We start from the raw sequence: 22,327 nt of genomic DNA, 5'->3' as shown, positions 1-22,327 counted from the left end.
GAAGATACAAGGCTGCGGCAGACAGGAAGAGAAGGCCCGGGCCACTGTACCGCACTGGAGACTACGTCTGGATATCCACAAGAAACATGAGGTTTCGAAAGAACAGTGTGTTCCATCCCAAGTACATGGGCCCCTATCGAATTACCAAGTGTATGGGTCCCGTGAACGTGAAGGTGTGCTTGCCCCAGTCATTGCGGATACACCCTGTCTTTCATGTATCATTGCTCAAACCAGCACCCTCCAAGCCGTCTGGGACACCTAGGCCGGTATGCGTGGAGTCGGAGGTGGAGTATGAAGTGTCGGGCATACGGGCGTCCCAATGGCGCAGGGGGAAGCTGTGGTACCTGGTTGCGTGGAAAGGCTATGGCCCGGAGGAGCAGTCATGGGAACCGGCTGAAGGGGTTCATGCTCCGCGCTTGGTCTCCTTGTTCCATCGGCGTTTTCCTGCCAGCGCTGGACCCGTGGGGAGCCGCTGAGAGGGAGGATGTACTGTCAAGAATTCCTGTCATGCGAGGGGAGGAAAACGGTAACCAGCGAAAACGGACTACATCTCCCAGGATGCTTAGCGGTTGAGAGGTTATGTAAACAGGAGAGCTGTTACATAACTCAAGGAAAACACGCCCTTATGTAAAACAGGAGAGCTGTTACATAACTCAAGGAAAACACGCCCTTATGTAAAACAGGAGAGCTGTTACATAACTCAAGGAAAACACGCCCTTATGTAAACAGGAGAGCTGTTACATAACTCAAGGAAAACACGCCCTTATGTAAACAGGAGAGCTGTTACATAACACAAGGAAAACACGCCCTTATGTAAACAGGAGAGCTGTTACATAACTCAAGGAAAACAACGCCCTATAAAGGGAGGAACCGGGAGGTACAACGCTGTCGGATATTGTGTTTACACCGACGTACCTGCTTAGTGAAGAGCAGTGTTCAGGAGTGGTGCTCCAGTAAGGCCAGAACGGAGGTAGGTCGAGTCGTTACTCCCTGGGCCGTGTCTTGCCCCATCGTCACCTGTGAAGGACCCGGAAGCTCTACCGGATAACCATTGAGCTTCGCTTTTTGACTCGGCTGAGTCAAAGCGCAGTGGCGCTTTTGCTGGTTGGAGTCTTAACTCCCAGCCCGACCAGAGATACAGGGACTGCCAGCTGTAACGCACACCAGGAGGTGTTTGCCGCGTTACAGACTCGGAAGTCCACAGGATCGATCGAGCGGCTGCTCTCGGTTCAGTCTTCTTTGCTTGTGATTGGGGTATCGGTGACGCATCACCAGGAGGTGACTCCGCGTCCCGGTGCAGTCTGAGGAAGAGGTTGAGCGGCTGCTCCCTTCAGGTAGAGACCCCGGCTGGGTGTTTCCCTGACTCCTCGATTCTCCCCAACACTCTTCGTGCCCCTCACAGCCTACCGATTGGCATTGTCGGCCATTTCATTTCTGCCCTCTGTTGGCATACGCCGGGATCGGCGTATATGCAGAGGACGGTTAGGACCATCCGTGCTGTGGGCTGGTAACGTACTTAGCCTGGAGGATTCCAGTGACTATAACCTTTGTTTATTCCTTGTATTATTTTTGCCTTCATTAAAATAACTAAACCTTCACAAGTGGTTGCGTTCTCATTATCGTGTCTGTTAAACGATTCTGAGACGTTCAGGGCGTTACAGGTTCATTAGGTGGTGCCTACATGAGAGCATTCTTACACTTACTTTCAGAAGTAATCTTTTACCCAATGCCTAAAGGAAAGCATGTCATGCACTTGTACACTTCCAGAATTAATCTCTGGTGTGACTTCTTGCTTGACGTCTTTGCAAAGTTCTAGATGATAACATGCACATAATTTCTGAGCTTGACACCACATGTTTGAACAATAAAACCTACTTGATTTAGCAATTTACATAGTCTGAAGCCGTTATTATGAGTTAAGAGCTAAATTCAGATCTTTTTGCAAATACCTGTTTCCTCAAGCAACTGGAATTAAAAGACGATCATTAGACACTAGCAGTTTCCCATGATGATTTCTGACAGGTCAAACCTGTTAAAATGTAGTAGGCTAACTGTTTTTGCGTGTTCCCCTCATTTTCCTGTTGAAAACTCAGAATAGGAAGTTCTTACCACAAGTAGTAAATAGCTCACCCAGTGGTAATGTTATTTACCACATACAGCACATATCACACCCCATTTTGACAAACTTTTTATGACGATCTGTCTGTATGTCTTACTAAATGGTCATCCTCTCCATATGTATCCACAATCTTTTCTGTAAGTGCTTCCTCTCTTGATGCGTCCTCAGACTATGCAAACATTATAAATGTATGTCTTATGGTCGAAGATCCAAGCTAAAGTTTCCTGCTCTACAGAGCACACAACTGTTCTGATATTTTAAGATGCCCCTGTGCCACTGTGTATTCTGAGTACGTCTGCAGCGCGTTATGTTTGTGCTTAACCATGTACATCTATTTGTTGACAGGACATGGTCAGTGCAGCTGTGGGGACTGTAACTGTGAGTCGGATTGGACGGGAGACTACTGTAACTGCACCTCGCGTACGGACACCTGCATGGCCAGCAGGGGCCTGCTGTGCAGTGGGCGTGGTCAGTGTGTGTGCGGAAAATGCGACTGTACCCAGCCTGGCTCCTATGGAGTTACCTGTGAGAAGTGTCCCACCTGTCCTGATGCCTGCACTTTCAAAAAGTAAGTGAGAATTCACTGGTTCTTGGACATGACCTACTCTAGCCTACTTCTTTTCGGTGAAGGCTGGACGAAGTGCTCCTTCCTTTCTAACGTTTGCACCTACTTTTTTTTGTCTTGAAGCTGGTTTATTGAGTGCATGTTATCGGTGCAGCTGCACTGTTTTCATTATTTGGATTCTTTTAAACATTTTATTTACCTTCTTTTTACCATTCAGCCTTGTGGTGACTGCCGCTCTGCTTTTATCGGAACACATCTTTTTTTTTTCCTTCATGTGTACGGATGTCATTATTTTTATTTCTTCTTGTTTGCGGACTTGATTATTTTTTCTCGATTTCGCTCACAGAATTATTTGGATTAATTAGAATATTACGTTTCTTTGGTGTATGCATGTAGAGCATGTTCTTATAGTTACAAAGAAAGAGTATGTAACTGTTACATTACAAACAGATTTCGACCTTGCTCACGGAATTTTTTTATCTAGATTACTTTTAATATTAAGTGTCTTTGGTGTCTGCATGTGGGGCACATTGTTATAGTTACAAAGACAGCACATACTGTTAGGTTACTCACAGAATTCAGGTTGGATCCTTAACAGTTACTTTTTTAATTGCTCCTTAATTTTGGAAACCACAATTTAGTAATATAAAATACATTTTGTTTTGTTTCTCTGGAGACAGAAAATATCTATTGTTACTAACACGTGTTCACATGCACAAAAGCACAGCATGCAACTGTAATGTACAATTCATTTGAAAAGGAAAACATTTCTCTATTTCATATTCATGATTGCACCCTGAGACTTCTGATGGAATGAACAATGTTTTCTTTCTCAGATCTCATTATTTGAAACAGACGCTTCCATCAGTCTGATCAGGGTTGTAAGTCATTAGCAGCTATCAGTGCTTGTTTATTCTCGCACAAACATTCAACCTGACTTCCTGAAATTACAAATGATTCCATGTGCTTTGTCATACTTCATTTTGTGTCTCATGTTTTAGAACATTAAATCCAGTGCAGATGACGGCAATAGGTCGATAGCTTCCTTACAATCCTGCTTGGGTTCTGGGTGTGACGTACTTTGTAGCCTTATAAAACATGCTTTAGTTGTTCCATCTTTTTCTGATGCCCCTCTTGTAACATTTCAAGTGGGATTATTTGTACAAAGGCCATTTCCTTGTTTGAAAACAGGCGTGGAAATGTGCTGTGCCAAACAATTATCTTTCACCTCTTTTAAACATCACTACACGCTGAGTCATTGATTTTACACCTCCACTGCATCTCAAGGCATTTACCAGGAAGCTTCAATAGAAAAAATACATATTTTAGCCATTTAATGTATGCACTCTTTCTGTTGAAATTGTTTGCCTTTATATCTACGTAGAACTAACTAATCTTTCTTTCCTTATTGGTTTAAATATTTTTTGTCTTCTCCTTTCACATGCATTAAATGCACATTATGAATTACTCTAAGGGGCGTGGCCATTACACACAGAGCCAGAGCCCGCACTGAGTCCCGGCGTCACCATGACGCACGGAGATCTTGGGCAGTTCATGGTTTGTGAGCCAGTCACAGTCGAGACTTCTGACACTGTTGACTCAAGTGATAAGAGGACAGAGGCAGCCAGCCTTTAACACGATCTCAGCCATGCTGCTTTTAGCATTTGCACTTTGATGTTCAAGCACCTGGTTTAGCCCTGTGACCGTGTGTGCCAAGTACGATGCAAGCATTGTTGAGCATTGTGTAAAGGGATGGATGCCTCTTTCCTTTGCAAATCAGAAATATCCAGATGAAAATGCCCGCACCCCCTGTTCACTCTGCATATCAGATGCCAGTGTAGGTCGTGCCAAATGTTTAGAACGGTTTCAAAATCTGCACATCTCGTATTTCCCTAAATTCTCTGAATTTTCCGAGTGTGCAATTTTGCACATTTTCATCCCTCAGGATCTGATTTGGGCAGAAAATGTCTCACTGGAGACATTTCTGCTCAAGTCACTCACCTTGCCAACATTTTGTGTGATTTTTTTTAAATGTGCGGCACACCCTCTCGTAATATTTTCATAGGACACACTTGGAATTGAATTTGGGTACATTTTGCATAATTTCATATGCCTTTTGTGAAATGTCCCCCCCCAATCATAACTTGGCACACAGCTATTTACAATGGATTATCCTGTTGCCCTACTGCTGAGATTGTCAGCCTTCTAAACGTGGACGCTCTGAAGATGGGCCTGTGCACCTCCCCCTCCCCACAGACGCATCTTGCAGAGATGTGGTTACTCCATAGCATGAAGGCCTCGGACTCGGGGACCCTTTTTGTTTTCAGCCTTTGGACCGTGACCAAAAGACCCATGTTAGTTGGTCTATATGGCTTTATCTAACTGGGTCTCCAAATATAAAATACAGTGCTGGTTTTTATGATGCAAACGCTGTGTACAGTGTAGTGTGTCACCTGCGTGTCCACGTCCATCGTCCAGTCACATCCCAGGGCTGCATTACACAGTGCCCCGGGGCGCGTGCCCACTTTCTGCATCCCTGGGTACCTCTGGTATTTCAGAAAGGGCTGCAGACGCTTGCATGGCCCCCTCTGTGATACAGTTTGCACCAGTGCACATACAGCGCTAGCAGAATTCTATGGGGTGTGCCCTCATCAGCCTGGACGCATGGCCCCGGTCTAATGAGGGAAGTACTGCGGCTCTGCGCCCCGCTGTACTATGGGCATGGGCTTAGAAGTAAAGGGACTGTCAAGACGCGCACTGACTGCGCCACAAAGAGGTGGAACAGACAATGTGCGCCACAGAAAGGTGGCTCAGAGGATGCCCCCCAAGAGGGACTCCTTCATGCATGGGCACCCCAGCCATGTCCCTGTCGGATCTCCGTCCCCCTTCCAAAAGCGGCTCAGATTGCGCCTGCACTGTGGAAGGCAGCCTGGCTGCTTCAAACAGCCAGTGTGCCTTTCAATGATGCGCGCCCCCCAGAGCCTCTGCGCTGGGATAGCGCATCATCTGTAAGAGGGCCACCTTCCCTCTCTGCGCACAGCACCCCTTGTGAAAGATGTACTGTGGCCCAATCCAGGACGGTGGCCCTCTGTACAATCAGCGGCGGCCCATGCAGGTAAGAGCGGTGGGAGGGTGGGGGTGGGCGGATGCGACTGACAACCACGAGGGAACATTCATTATTGTGGTCGCCTGTCGAATCTCCACCCAGACCCCAGGGCTCCCACCTGCGCAGGCCGCGGCTGCTTACAGTCCTGCGGATGTGATATCGATCATGTGTTTCTATTGGACCCTGCAAGTGCAGCACCTCATCTCTCCATGTTCCTGCTGTAATAAAAATGTTCACGGCAAGGCACTGCTCTGCTGCTTGGACTTAGGTCCACATTATATCAAAAACCTAAAATAAAAAAAAATAGTTTTGGGAACAGAAAGGGTGTTTGCATGAGGCAGATCCATTCAGAAAGTCCATGACGAATACCGGATTAACTGGCAATTAAGGTTCCATTTATTTATCCACCATTTTTACAACCAGCAGAACATTTGTAAAATATACCTAGGAAGCCAGACTAAGATCAAATAAGAAACGAATCCAGCAAAGACATGGGCGCATCGCAGTTAGAAGGAATATGTTTTTCATTGTTAAGGAGGCAGGACACTTACAAGATCGCCTTGGATACTGTCCTGGAATAATGTGACGTCATGCTTGAGGGAGCACACAACATCCGCAATATTTCCATTGCTTTTGGGAAAGAGGAAAGTGGACGCGCTGATTGTGCGTGAGAATACACGACGGAAGAGAGCCATCCGTCTAGAGCTTCAGACTGGTCAATTCTCAGAGGAGACCTTCATCCAGTCTAATGTTTTGACCAACAGCACTTTGTACACTACAGCTTGTAGACTGGCCTTTTCAGGTACTTGTATGAGACTACATCTCCCAGGATGCAGTGTAGTGCTGTCTATGAAGTAAGGTCTGAAGACATAGGGCTAGATGCTGACTCTGCAGCTCTGTCGTTGGATCCAAAGACGTCTGTAGGGTGTCTGCCTCAGGCCTCTGAACCTCTTCCTCTTCTTGCCAACAGGGAGTGCGTGGAGTGTAAGAAGTTCGAGAGAGGTCCTTGGTTCACTGATGGCTCCTGCAGCAGGATTTGCCGCGATGAGATTGAATCCGTACAAGAGCTCGGTGAGTAACGCGCATATGACTTCCAGGTACCAGAAGGTGCTACATGTTGTTTGTGGTGCAAGTGACTTACAGGTGCCCTGTGGGGTTTGATGGGCCAGACTGCTGCTGTTTGCTCAGTTCAGGACTGACCCATGCCATGTCAACCTTTCTGCAACCCCAAAGGAACAATGGAACCCATGGAGCTGTATTTCTCTGTCGCAAACACACTCTTCAGACTGAAATAACATTTCCATCCTCACAGTGATGGTGTTCACCCAAACCCTATGACATCACCTAAAACGGATCCTTTCTTCTCTTCATTTCTTGATATGGATAGAAATGTCCTTCACTGTCCCTCCTACTTGTCGTGTTAAACTTTATCCGTTCCTTGGACGGGGCTTTCTCGTCCTGTACCTCTTTATCTTGCAGGCTTCTCAAGGCTTTCTAGCTGCCTCTTTTATCTTTACTCTGTAAACTATTCCTTTGTTACATTTCTGCTCTTCTGCTGAGTTTCATGGATTTGTTGTGTATGAACCCCATAATTATTTTTTATGTCCTTATTTCATAATGTGTTCCACACGGCTCTTCCTGGTTGACTGTTATTGATTGCGGATCACCTACTTAATCCTAATCTTAATCCCTAAAAAATGGGGAACAATTTCTTTCCTCTTCGTATTTTCAGCAATTTTTAATTGTATTTCTCCCACTTCAACACACCCCCTAGGATTTCGCCATTTGCAAAAAATGTGCAAAATCAGCACTTTTGTAAAAATGCAGCGATTTTTACAAAAGTGCCCGCAAAATATGTTTAAAAAAATGTTGTTCACCCTCTCTTTACTGACTCTGTGCTGCCACTGAGCCAGTAAAGAGAGGGTGAGCAAAAGGCCAGCAGGAAGCAGATGTTAAAGGCCTTTGAAATGCAGCTAGCCCCCTCCTGAGCAATTAGCCTGCCGCCTCACACGTTTGTGTGCCCCCTGCAGGCTAACCCCTAACCTCCAACGTCTCCTATTGTTTTTTAGGCCTCGCCTGAGCCAGCGCATGCGTTGCACTGGTGAGACATTTAGTGTGTGGGCATTTAAAAGTGCTACCACAGTTTTTAGTCTGGCAGCGGTTACGCGCACAATGACGAGCAGAGGCGCCATCTGGCTTTCCTCTCTCGTCATGGTGTGTGCACATCGCACACCACTTGCCAGCCTGCTTTCACTTTTGCCTTTTAGCGCGCATGCGCGCACACAACTCCCGGGCTTGTCTTTATTTCGTGAGCTGGATAATCTTACTTATGCTCAACCAGGAAAAAAGTAGAAGGCTTTTGATAAGAACTTTATCCGGGAATATGAGCCTCCCTAGGATGACAGTCGAGTTACTAACCCTGAGCGTGGAAATGAAACAATTGGCATCGTGCTTGTGATGGAAGTAGATGCAATTCCATACGCCTGCTGGTGTTTGGTTGCTTTGCAGTAGGCTAAGCTCCACGGCAGTTCACAGCCGCAATCATTTTCAGTTAAAAAAAAAAAGGTTTATTGGGGTCTGTTTTTGTTTCCCCATGATAGGGACGTGCATATCCTGAGTGCCACTTTCACGAGTTCAACTTGTGCTTCGTGTTTCTTGAAACAATTATCTCAGTTTAATTATCTCGACAGAGAGCGTGCGGTTACGTGTACAAGCGCGCGTGCCACGCTCCGCCTCTACCTCTCCGTCTTCCTCGTCTTCAACGTTCCTCCTCCCCCCCACCACAGAGCGCGTCTGGCGGCCGCGCGTCTTGTTCAGGTAGGAGCGGAACAGTGTCTTTCTGAGCTTTGTGAGCACCGAGTCCCTCCCTGCCTCTCTCCTTCACTCTCCCTGTCTTGTCTCCCCCTCTCCCCATCTCGCAACTTCCTCTTGGGTCATCCACCCCCTTCTCGACTTCGGCGCCTACCTCTGCCTATCGTTGCCTCTTCTTGCACCTCCTCTTCCTCTCTCTGCACGGCACCTCCTCTTCCCCTTCCCACTTTCTCTCTTCCTTCGATCTTGCTAGGTGTCTATCCTCTTCCCCCTGCCATCTCTGTACTCAGACTGAATGCAGGGAAATGTACACAGAGTCTTCAAGGCGCATTACTGCATATTATTTTGGTCTTTTTTTATGAACTATTGTGAATGGTGATATTACATGATCTTTCTTACTGCGTGTCTGCTGGTGGATTTACAAAGGTGATGCGCGCATCATTTCTTTTAAAACATTTTTAATCGCTTAGTGTTTGAGTGGCTAATTTTTCATAATTGCTTAGCTTCAAGAATACCTAGTTGATAAGCATGTACTTTCATCTCTTAGTGTTAGGACAGTAAGCTGACATTTTTTAGGTCATTTTCGGGTGATGGGTATGTTTATTGTCTAAGGTGTGAAAGTCACACATTGGCGTTCTGATATTTAGGTCCTGGGCTTTGCTTCTGGTTTCTATTTACTGTATTCCTCTTACAGATGCAGAATGTTATGCCTCCACCCTTCTTTTTGTCTAATCCAGGAAGTCCACCCATTAGGTGGTCTATGTGTAAAATGGTCTTTATGAATTAAGCATTTGTGTGTAGTGTCTTACTAAGTGCTGGGAGAAAGACTTCTTTGTTGCTGCACTGCTATGGACCCGAAGGTCAAGAGGTCCTCGAACATTTACCTGACCTAGGTGGAAGTGATACTGACAATCTTCATGAGTTTGAGATATGATTGGCTAAATTGGTTTAGGGACTATCTACCAAAAGTGATTACGGATCTTGGAGCACTACCATTTCGGTAGACGTATGCAAAGGGCACAGGAATCCATTGACTCTTATGTCACACCAACAACCTTGTGTAAGTTGGGTGTTACTTGCAAGTTTGAAGGCTTGTTGGAAGAGTGAATATGCGACTAGTTTATGTTGGGTTGCAAGATAGGAAAGATTAACAAGCATTGGCATAGCCAATAGGTCTCACCTTTGGGACCTTATACGTGTTGAGCTATGCAACAGTTGAAGTTATTGCACCAAGGATATTGTGCTGCATAATTAAATACTTATAAGGTCCCAAAAGCGAGACCTATTGGCTATGCCAATGCTTGTTTTTTACCTACCCTCAACCTTCTCTGCCGCCACCACCACCCCTCCCAGCCCTTCACCCTTGCTGCCCTGCACGCATACGTTGTCTGACGCCAAAAAGAGCAGGTTTCATCTGGTAATCTTCTCTCTTTGGTATCAGACACCCTCCAGTTCCGGGCTATGCGCTGCTGGAGACTCTGCAAAGTTACAGACTGTATCAACTAGCAGTCCCTTGTATCTAATATTATTATTTGACAATTATCTTTCAACACATTTATACAGAAATCATTGATATTTATTATTTAAAAAACATGTTATACATCACATTTAAAAACACACAATCTAAAATGGTCCCTTCTTGACAATTAATCTAAACAGTACATTTTTCCTTAGTAGCACAAAAAGGAACCAATTGAGAATATATGGGGAAGACCCAAATGCACAAGTTAAATTTTTACACAATAATCAAATAATAACTTTTTCTCGTTATGAGCCCGCATAGCCAAGAAAACACAACATAAAAAGACAGTACACTTTGTCATATATTGCACATCCTCTTGAACAAAGCTAAAATGGTACCACTTATGAGATACTCATACATTCATCTCTATAGGTCGGTACCCGTTCCTTGAATTGTGCCTTTTTTGCGTCGACGCGTTTCGATGGGCTCATTTATTTGCCACCATCTTTCTCAAGACCATTGATGAGGGTTTTCTCAACTCAATGTTCAATATTCCGATCCTGTGTTAAGATAAATATATCAATTCGTCATCCTCATTTGATATTGAGACAACATTTATTTTGTGTGTGTCTCACTCATCCCCCCCTGCCTCTTTATTTCTAACATAGTCTGGGGGGCTCATATATCTTTTATATCAAAGTCCTCACCTTCTTATGCTCTTAGTTGTTTCTTATCCTGGGTAAGTCTGCTATGAGTTTATGCTCGCTCTTCCTTTATGATTATGAAGAGCCATCCAAATTTTCTACACGTGTTACTGGAATCTAAAAAGACATATGTTTTCTTATTCATATTAAAAACTCAAAAGTATCCTTCCCCATTTCCTTCGTTTTATCCTGAATCATTGCCTACCTTGTAATTGATATCGGTATTACAACCGTCTTCCTTCGTTTTTCTTCTTATTTGTGTTTTACTCCAGACGCAGGGGAAACAAGTTCGCGTATACGGTGCTCCTCCCTTCTCCTAAGTCGAGAGCATCAGAAGGAATAGTTTCGATATATTCACTATATAAGGGAATATTAACTCTTGCTGTTGAGGCGTTTATATCGCGCAACGTGCTAAAAACTATTTGATAAGGACGCGCACTCCTCACCAGGGGAACAGTTTTGAATATATGGTCCTCCTCTCTATTCGACCTTCTCCTAAGTCGGGCAAATTAGTGGCTATTTCTAGCTATATAAGTGAATACTCACATTTGCTGTCACCGCGAGTATTATGCACTGCGTGCTCTTAATTTAATTTAATTTACACGCGATAGGCGCCATTCACCTCTCACCCTGTACTACCGTCTCCTAAGTCAAGAGCGTTAAAAATAATATGAATGCAATAAATAGATACTATCTCTCGCTGACCAAGCGTCTTTAAAACGCAGCGTTCTGTTTAACCGATTAAACGCGGTGTACCCGGTTACTGCGCTACTCTGCTATCACATCTCAAAAATGAAATAGTAATAAAATTAATATGATTATAAAACACAGTGTGCTGTTTATTAAATTAAACGCGGTGTGCGCGGTTCACTCAGCTACTATACTGTCTCATCCTTCCCTACCCGCTTACCTGTGGCGTGCGGATTATACTGTCGTGCAGTGATGTTTCCTCGTTATTTTCTTACACAACGCTCTATCGCGTACTCCTATTTCATCTCCCTAACCTTGTTCCTCATTGGTCGATCTGAGTTCTGAGTGCCAAGGGTACCATATTTATGTTCAGAAAGTGGCCTTTGAGTAGGTAACCAATGGGCTACCAGATTTCCTCCCTCCTGATGACCACTTCCTGGGAAGTGTGGCATCTGGCTATCCCAGGAGGCACCAGTCGGCCCACTCCTACATGGCGAGATCCCTCTCCTCGACACTCAGAGTTCCCTTGCCCACTCCCAGAAGTGTGGCTACCAAGGGGCTACACGCCCCTGGAGAAAATGGTTTGGAAACTGGCTCATCCTGTCCTGCCCCAGTGCCAGCCTGTCTGCCTAAACAATAGAGTGTCCGTCTCTTAAGCGTTACCCACTTGCTCTTCAAAGGCGGCTTCTCCTTTGAAGCTCGCCTTTTGGACTAACACCGCGTGGTTTACTGCAGAGGGAGGTAACACCTCTCACTCATGCAGGCCCCTATTGTGTCCTGGGAGTTGTTAGCACGTCTCCCCAGGAGGGCAGAACGCTGTCTGCAGGACAATCCCCGTGTACATCCGTAAACAGGCACTGGAAACTTTGGGCAACTAAAGTGGCAACTTCTAAAGTTGCACTTTGCCCACCAGTGACATTAAATGCGATTTAACCATTAAATTGATTTAATGCACTGATTCTATGGATACCAGACAGTGCCACCCTTAGTAGTCCAATGAAGAAGTTAGCAGGGTTCGAGTGCCAGCCTGTAATGCTGTACTTGCCAATGGGGCTACTATCTTTTCCTCAGTTAAATCAACAATTTAGTATTTTTACTGCTGGAACATGTAAAAGTACAGGTTCCACCTTTTCACATACAACACTGTGCCATAGGGCTCGTTAGGTCTGTAAAGGGGTGACTTACATACATTAAAAGGGAGGTTTGGGCTTTGCCATTACCTTAAATGGCAGACTGGCACTTATGTTTCACCTCGTCATCCTCGTAGGGGCACAACTAGTGCTGCAGTCCACGAGAGACACCTCAATCTACAGGCCCTCGGCACCCCTGATACCATATATTAGCAGGGCAGGACTGGGACTTATGTTTCACCTCGTCATCCTCGTGGGGGCACAACTAGTGCTGCAGTCCACGAGAGACACCTCAGTCTACAGGCCCTCGGCACCCCTGATACCATATACTAGCAGGGCAGGACTGGGACTTATGTTTCACCTCGTCATCCTCGTGGGGGCACAACTAGTGCTGCAGTCCACGAGAGACACCTCAATCTACAGGCCCTCGGCACCCCTGATACCATATATTAGCAGGGCAGGACTGGGACTTATGTTTCACCTCGTCATCCTCGTGGGGGCACAACTAGTGCTGCAGTCCACGAGAGACACCTCAGTCTACAGGCCCTCAGCACCCCTGATACCATATACTAGCAGGGCCGGACTGGGACTTATGTTTCACCTCGTCATCCTCGTGGGGGCACAACTAGTGCTGCAGTCCACGAGAGACACCTCAATCTACAGGCCCTCGGCACCCCTGATACCATATACTAGCAGAGCCGGACTGGGACTTATGTTTCACCTCGTCATCCTCGTGGGGGCACAACTAGTGCTGCAGTCCACGAGAGACACCTCAATCTACAGGCCTCGGTACCCCTGATACCATATACTAGCAGAGCCGGACTGGGACTTATGTTTCACCTCGTCATACTCATGGGGGCACAACTTGGGCTGCAGTCCACGAGAGACACCTCAGTCTACAGGCCCTCGGTACCCCTGATACCATAAACTAGCAGGGCCGGACTGGGAACTAAAACCGACCCTAGCAAAGTGCTCGGCCGCCCCCCTGGGGGTTGGGGGTGCGGCCGAGCTCTTTGCCAGGGCCGGTTTTCGGCCGATTTTGTTACTTGGCCGATTTGGAGCTATGCTGCAAAAACGGCCCTGTAATAAAAAACGGCCCCCAGGGGCCCAAAACTGGCCGCCACCGGTGTGGCCCATCGGGGGATTGCCCGGTGCCCGCTACGGCCAGTCCGGCCCTGTATACTAGGGACTTACAAGTAAGACAGGTTATGTCAATTGGGGACAAGCAAATGAAACTCCGTTAGGAGTCACAGTTGCGCTATATAAGCTACACTTTTCATTTCATTTCATTTCAAGAAACAGCATTTTAAGGGTCAGAACAAATACACCGTGCCCTCTTTAGCAGGGCTCAGGGCATTTCAGAGCCATTACACCAGTACTTAGTAGTCAAACTGGGAACAAAAGTCGGGGGGGGGGTAAACCTGCAAAAAGCTGGTTTCCTTACAATAATTATATATAAACACACAATGCACTGGTACCTCTCTCCCTAACACCTAAAACTGATAGCTTTCTCCCAGTGAATGCCCGCACAGAGCTCGCTTCAAATGATAGGTCCCGACTCCATCCTGTATTTTAACATCTAAAGAATAAGTCATCGGCAAGAATATCTGTTCATAAAGGCAGTTCGGTTCATTCTCAAACTGTTTTGTAAGCCGAGCTCTTATTGATAGGAAGTAGGTGTGAAGCAGCCTTTCACTCTGAAAGGTTAAGAATGATTTATTTTGTTGCTTCCGGGAGGGAGAAATGTCCTCAGATTTTTCAAGTCTATCCAAGTTCTCAGATTACTTCATGACATCATTCAAAAAGTGTAAGTATGTCCAAGCAAGAGTGTGCCATTATAATAAGACTTGGCCTCATCCAAAGCCGGAGACCTTGAGGGAGCAGGACCTTCCAATAGTAATGAAGGATTCATCTGTAGGATGTCTGCACTTAGGATATAAGGTGTTAAAACATCGCAGTCTTCTGCTCGCAAGTAATGTTTGTTCGATCGCTGAAGAATCTATGGTGACGTAACTGTAGCAGAAGGCCACCTCGAAAACCCTAAGGTGGACGATCTAAAGCCCTGAGAGCCTTTGTTGTGATGGAATGGAATGTTGTGGCAGGATGCAGGGGCTCATGGTCATTACAGTATCTGGTGAGTCAGAGTCTCCACTTGTTTGAGGTGTTTAGGTGTGGTGGGATCAGCAGGTTCAGCTGCATCTGTCCGCAGATGAGCTGGGACTTGAGTCACCAGAGTTGAGGCAGGAGTTGCTTTAGGACCTGGTTGCAGCAAATCAACCTTCATTCAATTTGTTCTGCTTTAACATTGAGAAACTGACCTGAAGCAACAGCTCACGATGATTCATTGGTTCGTCCCACACATCACGGTAACGTCTCTTCCTGCTCTGAGGACATCGGTGAAGGCGCTTGCCTTCTGTAGAAGGAATAAGCCCTGAAAACAGTAAGGCCAAAGACAACCCTGTTTTCAGTGTACTGCGATATTGCAGAGATGGAAGTACTTATGCTGTGTGAACAGTTGAGTCATTCGGCCCCACCGTTTGTCTTTCTGGCTAAAGATTTTCCCCATTATATTCAAGACCTGAAGCACAAGACTGGTCTATACAGGGGTGACCCGAGGTACACCGCCAACCATTGAATGGAGTGATTGCTCTCCCCTCGTGTGGCTACCTGAGGACCAATGGTTGCTGATGGCTGTCTCTCTAGTGCGGGGGCAACAGTCTTTCTATCTGTGTCCCTGGGCAGAGGGCTCACAGCTCTTACCCAGTAAAGTCCTTTTAGTCATCCTCATGGGAGGTTTTCACTCGCTCTTGCATGTATGTGAGGAGTTGTAATATTTGGGCGTGTTGTGTTTGTGTGATAAAAGGGGAGACACCCGAGAGGTCAGTCTTGCTTCCTCATTGGTAAACAGAAACTTGCTGGAGAAGGGTAGTGGTGCAAGGTTGGGTGTTGGGGGTCAAGCGTTCGTGGCTGGACACTGATGATGGGACACCTCTAGAACGACAGCGTTCCTTACCGATGCAGCTCAGGTAGTTCCCACCTAGCTGCAAAGGAGGGTGAGCAGAGCAACAAGGTACCATAACCCACACGCAACGCACCTTAGGACCCATGATGACTTTACTGTTACATTTGTGTGAACGGATATTACCAGCGGTTTTGATTCATTCAAGCGTTTCGATCCATCGCTGTTTTGCTCTCTGCTTTCACAAAGCACCTTTACTCTTGTATGAATTCATTGGTTTGACTTTTATTTTTTAATTTCCACAGGTGATAAGGGCAAAAATGCCGTAAACTGCACTTATAAAGATGAAGAAGGCTGTGTGGTGAGATTCCAATACCACGAGGACTCCAGCGGAAAGTCGGTCCTGTCTGTTATCAATGAAGCAGGTAGGAAATATTGATGTTTTGACTTGTATTAAGAAGGTCACAAGAAGTGTCATTTTTTAACAAGACTCCATTCATCATATCTCCGTTCTTTTCTTGCTTCCACTGGTTGGTTGGTATATTTGAGCTTTTCCTCGCGTTGTTCAGCCTCAGTGTTTCATGGCCCTGTGGTGCATCGGCTTTCCCTCTGGATCATGTGTGTTGGTAGTTATGGCAGAGGTGTTTCATGTCTCTGCTGTTCTTGTATTGTACTCCATGGACTCTGGGTAGAAACCCTCATTGTCCTCTGACGTTTGTATTCCTATGGCGTCCTTGTGTGGATTTCATGCCTCTGTTGTTTCTCACTTTCATTGGTGTATATTGCCTGTCTGCATGGTCTTTGGGTTTCAGCACCAAGTCTTTTCTCGGTTTCTGCTTCTTATTTTTTTTTTCATTCTCTAGGCATAATATCTCTTTTACCTTTCGGCCTCTCAACCATATATCTCAGGTTATTCTTTTTTACTGCTCTGTGGGTCTCATATCTTTGTGATCACTTGTGTTTCATGATCAGCGGCCTCAAAGATGCAAATCAGCATTTTACTTTAGTCTTTTGAAATGATCTCTTGAAACTGTAGCTCGACAGTTCTCTCGGTTTCCTGCTATCTTGCTCTGTGGGTAATATGTCTAAATGTGCTTGGCTCTGATGTCTGTCAGGCTCTGGTAGTTCATTAATTTCAAACTCTGGTGTTTCTGAGGAGTCAGACCTTGATGTCTCCATGGTCCAAGGCTGTGCTATCTCAAGAGCTTCAGACTTAAATCTAAAGTTGTTTTGGGGTCGGATTCTGAGTTTCCATGGTCTTGGGCTCATTTCCACACTCCAGAGTTCCAACATCATCAGGCTGTAAGATGTCAATGGCCTCAGGCTCTCCTGTCTCTATGGTCATAGGCTGTGACATGCTCATGACCTCTCGCATGCCCTTGGCCTCCTGCTCTGATGACTCCATGCCCTAGTGATATACAAGTATGGCATCACATTGGTCTCTTCTGTGTGTCCTCTTTGGCTTTGGACTCCAGACATACTTTGTCTCTGGCTCCCGAGCCTTAGGCGTGGCTGCTCTATACTGTCCATGAACTTGAGGTCTCGGATTCATCTTTGATTGTCTACATTGTGTCGTACAGCCTTGCCTCTGTGGCCTCTTGCTCCCGAGTCCCAGTGGTATCTGTCGCGTATGTTTCTGGGTTATGTGACTCAGCTGAATGCCTTCTGTGCCTCATGCATGTGTGACCTCTCAATGATGCACCTCCCTAAAAGTTCCTTTGTAGGGTGGCAGGCATGTCCTGGTCCAATGTAAAACTGGTGCTGCGTGCCAGCCTGACTCAGTGTGACACTGACGCGACGCAGAGCAACACCCAACATCATCGGTCACCCGTGGCACTTCTGCACTCAGGATGGAATCCCATTCAGTTACTGACAACATGTGCCTGTCCCTGAAGCCATGGAGGGATTCTTTATACACTGGTGGGCAGCTTCATGCCATCTGCACCATGGTTTGGGTGGTGGGTCTTCTGCAGTCAGCAAGCCGCTGATGGAGTGGAGTGGCGTGGAGTGGCGTGGAGTGGCGTGGAGTGGCGTGGAGTGGAGTGGAGTGGAGTGGAGTGGAGCGAGGCTCCTTGGTAGCCATGGGTCGAGTAGATCCGCTGCTCTAGAGCCGCTAAGACCCCACTTCACTACCTCTGTCACCCGAGACAAGGCAAAGGTACCGGAGCTCACACACCGGTCCTGCTGCAAAACAAGTAAGACTGATACAGCTGTCCCCAGTGACTCCCCTGCAGCCTTCACATTGGTAAGACCTGATCTGAATCCTCCTGTGTGCTGGGACAGATGTGCTAAGCATGCAGGGAGAGGCGATCTAGGCATGCGCTACCTGCAGGGGCACACGTTGTGAAACAAACGTCACATCCTGTCTGCTGGGACAGATGTGCTAAGCATGCAGGGAGAGGCGACCGAGGCATGCGCTACCTGCAGGGGCACACGTTGTGAAACAAACGTCACATCCTGTCTGCTGGGACAGATGTGCTAATCATGCAGGTAGAGGCGACCGAGGCATGCGCTACCTGCAGGGGCACACGTTGTGAAACAAACGTCACATCCTGTCTGCTGGGACAGATGTGCTAAGCATGCAGGGAGAGGCGACCGAGGCATGCGCTACCTGCAGGGGCACACATTGTGAAACAAATGTCACATCCGGTCTGCAGAAACACTCATAGGCATACAGGTTCATAGGACTCCAATCCCTGGGGAACAGGCATCACAAACACTGACGAAACAAGAAAACATGACCCCTCTTTGCCAAGCCTAATAGTGAAGGGTGACACGTCCAGACAAGAAACGGCACCTAGCAGCCCAGAGACACATGCCAACATGATGAAACAGGCAGGCCAAGGACCCTCTGTGGGCACAGCACCAGCCATACAGTGAGAGACACTAAAGCCTCTTTTCTGCTTGGACAGAACCCATATGTGTGCAAGACACACAGGTGCATGGTGGGAGAAGGCAGACATGCAGGAGCACACACAACTCAGAGCAGAACAGTGTCAGAACCGCTATAAATGAAATAAAACACAGGGGCACACATGGTGTAAGTGCAGAGTCCCTACATGTGCTAGGACAAAAACAGGTACATGGTTAGACTGGATTCTAGTATGTGTAAAGACACAGAGGCTCATCATGAAGAGAGTGGGCGGAGCTTCTGTGTGTGCAGCGACACATGATGATGGAGAACATGACCTTGGTGTAGGCAGAGAGACACTGAAACATGGAAAGCAAGGACAGATTCATGTATTAAAAGACCCACACAGTCCGGTGGTCAGAGTGGACAGCCTGGGCTTGCAGAGATGCCCATGGATGCGATATAGGAGGGCACATATATGCGCTGGGACAGGTAGAGCCCATATTGAAGCAGAGAGGAAGCACTATGCGTGCAGGGAGACACGCAGACCCTAGTACCATGCCTCAACCAAGTCAATGGATTGTATTGTTCCGACTGTATTCTATTATATTTAGGCTTTCCTGTTTTCAGTTTCTATTTTTGGGAAATTCTGGTGGTGTTTTTTCAGTGTTTTCCAGTGATTTCAATACCTCAAAAAAACAGTGCTTTTCAGTGGTTACTCATTTTAGCGCCATAAAAAACAACTGAAACAGTGTTTTACCGGTGTTTATGGAACGCTTCGCTTTTATTATTGCTTTTTCCATTTTTCTTCAGAAATTGTATACTGCTCTACTTTTCAGAAGCTTAATACAGTCAGGAAATACTTTCCATTGTCCTTTGATTCTGCAGCTCAGATTTAACAAGCATTTGCAATGCAATGGGTCTCGCATTTGTGAGTGCAAAACCCTAAAAAGCAATGTATAGGGTGACACGGAGTTGCAAGATTTTACGTATGGCAATGCTGCCAAGTTAGGTCTCCTTCAGTTGCCATCATATGATCTGGACCACAGTGGCGAGGCCATGAGAATACCCCATTACCATAGGGCTTTATTCCCTTCATTATTTTATTTTATTTGTTGCATATGTTATATAGCGCAAACTCGACCCGAAGGTATTGGAGCGCTTTACATGAGCACCGTATTTACATTACACATTCGGGCACGGGGAGATTAAGGGATTTGCCCAGAATCACAGGATGTGGACGCGACATCGAGGCTCGAACCCTGGTTTCCTGCACCAGAGACGGCAGCGCAGCCGACGGACCACAATTAGAATGGTTCAATAATCATATTTTTGGTTTTAGTTTGTGTCTAATTTTGCTCCGAGTACTACAAGTGCCATAAAACACTGATTTTTAAACGTAAATCTGAGAATGGATACCCTGTAGTCAGCGTTCACTGGAGATCTTCCTGGGGCCCCCTCAGCACATTACCCTGACATGAGCGCTCCTCCATGTACGTTGGAGAAGGGGGGAGTAGGGGGTAGGGGGTAGAGAGGGGTGAGGGGAGGGGGATGAGGTGGGTGTGGGGGGGGAGGCCGCTCAAGTTTCCTTATGTCTTAACTGCCAGAGCTGCCGACTTTGGAGCAGATACAGACTCATCTCTGCCTTCCTCCTCCTCCTCCAGCCGGAATAAACCTACTGTGTGTGTATCTGATTCTCACCTGGTAAAGCTCTCCGAACACGCACCCACTGATTTCACACTTGTTCGACCAAAGAGTTCTGCAGATCGGGCGGGGGACCTTTCTTCCTTCTACGGGTTATTATGTTACACTATATTACTGGCAAACCACACCCACTGCAGTAGGGACTCTCTGCCAAATATCAACTCTGTGAAATCTGGGAGTGTCTGCAAAATACCGACCTAAACCTCGCTCTGACAGCGTAAAAATACGTTAGATTACTATAGAAATTCGTTTAATTTGCAGACGCCAAGAGCTACGAAAGTGCACAGCTTTCTCAGTTGAACATCAACATAGCGGCCGTAGAATACAATGACAACACTCTCAATTTAGGAGGTAAAGAGTCTTGATTTTAAAAGCCCCAAATATCTGCATGTTAACATTGTAACGCGACAAAAGAAGCCACTTCCTTACACGCTATTTTTTCCTACCTTCCCTGATTTCCCAGCCATCTGACGCATAACTAACTATACATTTAATCAAGATAAAAGGGAGGCAAGTTAGCTCCGGGGCCCGCTACGCACTCACCGCCTCATCTTCGCTTCTTTAGGCTCCCCGTTGGTTGTCAGGGCCCCCTAGACGCCCGCCACAACGGGGGGGTCCACACGGCGATCCACACACCGAGGCACCAACACGGCTCCAGGGCTGAAGACCGTTTCTGCGCTCAGCCCCGCCCACAGGGGCTCAGAGAAGGGGCGAAAGAACAACAAAGCCTTGTTATCTAATTGGTCTTTTTAAAGACCTGTGAAGTACTCGGGTGCGGCCGCAGTCAGAGAGACGGCAGTCCACAACAGCTCCTCTCCCCCGTCAACTATGAAAATCAGTGACACTCGGTTTAAACCGGGTCAGCTGATTTTCATCCGGTAGGGTACTGTCGGTCAGATTCGGTTTAAACCGAATTCCGGACAGCCTAATTATATTGTACTACATTGTGCTGTATTGTATTAGTGTATTGACTGAATTGTACTGTATTGGACTGTATTGTGCTGTATTGTACTGTATTGTGCTGTATTGCACTTTATTGTGCTGAATTGTACTGTATTGTGCTGTATTGTACTGTATTGTGCTGTATTGACTGAATTGTGATGTATTGTGCTGTATTGTACTGTATTGTGCTGTATTGACTGAATTGTACTGTATTGTGCTGTATTGTACTGTATTGTGCTGTATTGTACTGTATTGTACTGTATTGACTGAATTGTGCTGTATTGTATTGTATTGTATTGTAGTGTATTGACTGAATTGTAATGTAGTGTATTGTATTGTTCTGACTGTATTCAGAGGTGTTTGTTTTACCCATATCTTCTGCTGTCTGTGGGGCAGGTGACCCCCATAGAAGTACCTTCATTTAGATGTTTAGTACCTTGTAAAGTTCCTTTGTTATGTCACCATGCAATGTGCTATGTTCTAAACGTATGGCAGCCCCGTCTTTGTGCCCCATAGAGCTCCGTAAACCCCTCAATCACCTTCTGTGGGATCTAATCTATGACGTGTGCTGTAGTTGTTCTTAAAGGGGCCATCGAGTGAATAATGGTCCAATATATCTCCAAACCCAGGCTTACATCATCAAAAAGGGGACACTTTGGGATGTATATTGCCTTTACATTGGATGGCCTCTTTACGTCCTAAGCAGCAGTATCTCTCCCCTTTCTCTACACACCCTGATCAATGCCACAGTCTTATCTTGTGCTCTCATCTATAAAATGAGGAAAGAGCCCTCACAAAGATGAAAAGCAAATTGACAAGTCCCAGATCACGTTCTTTTGGCAAAATGTTTCCGACTGGTTGGCCTCACACATGATATTTGGTCACTTTGCTACTCTGCTGTGACACCAGATCAAACAAAGCTGTGTGCGGGACACCCCTAAAATCTTGCACCCAAAAGGCACATGGATGAATAAAGTATGATGTAAGACCTCAATTTCATGAGACAATGTGTCCCAATATAAGGTGCTAATCAGCAGATCAAAAATAGTGTCAAATGAGGAAGGACAGACTAAATAAGGGAATTCTAGGGCGGAATTACAAACCTTTAAAAGTTTTATTACAAAAATGCATAAGGGCCCAGTAGAGAAATTGCAAAGTGCAGATGCATAAACCCATTGGCATTAAGGCTCTAAGCAATACAGTATCATCGGCAAAATCAAAAATAGCCTAACTCTCATATGAGCAGTGAAATCAGTAAGAAATCGGACAGCAGCCCCAGTAACA

At 46.2% G+C, this 22,327-nt stretch overlaps 1 protein-coding gene across 2 annotated transcripts in view; it reads left to right on the top strand.

Moving 5' to 3' along the window:
* ITGB3 (integrin subunit beta 3) overlaps nt 1-22,327 on the top strand; it is a 391,103-nt gene that overhangs the window by 210,785 nt on the left and 157,991 nt on the right. For both annotated transcript variants that reach the window (XM_085613652.1, XM_085613653.1), the window contains 3 exons: nt 2,465-2,687; nt 6,761-6,861; nt 15,852-15,971. In XM_085613652.1, coding sequence (XP_085469778.1) covers nt 2,465-2,687; nt 6,761-6,861; nt 15,852-15,971 — 444 coding nt within the window. The remainder of the gene's footprint in view (nt 1-2,464; nt 2,688-6,760; nt 6,862-15,851; nt 15,972-22,327) is intronic.

Source organism: Triturus cristatus, chromosome 6 (genome assembly GCF_964204655.1).
Source record: "Triturus cristatus chromosome 6, aTriCri1.1, whole genome shotgun sequence".
NCBI lineage: Eukaryota > Metazoa > Chordata > Amphibia > Caudata > Salamandridae > Triturus > Triturus cristatus.
The sequence above is the reverse complement of the archived record's forward strand: the minus strand, read 5'-3'. Positions and strand labels throughout refer to the sequence as shown.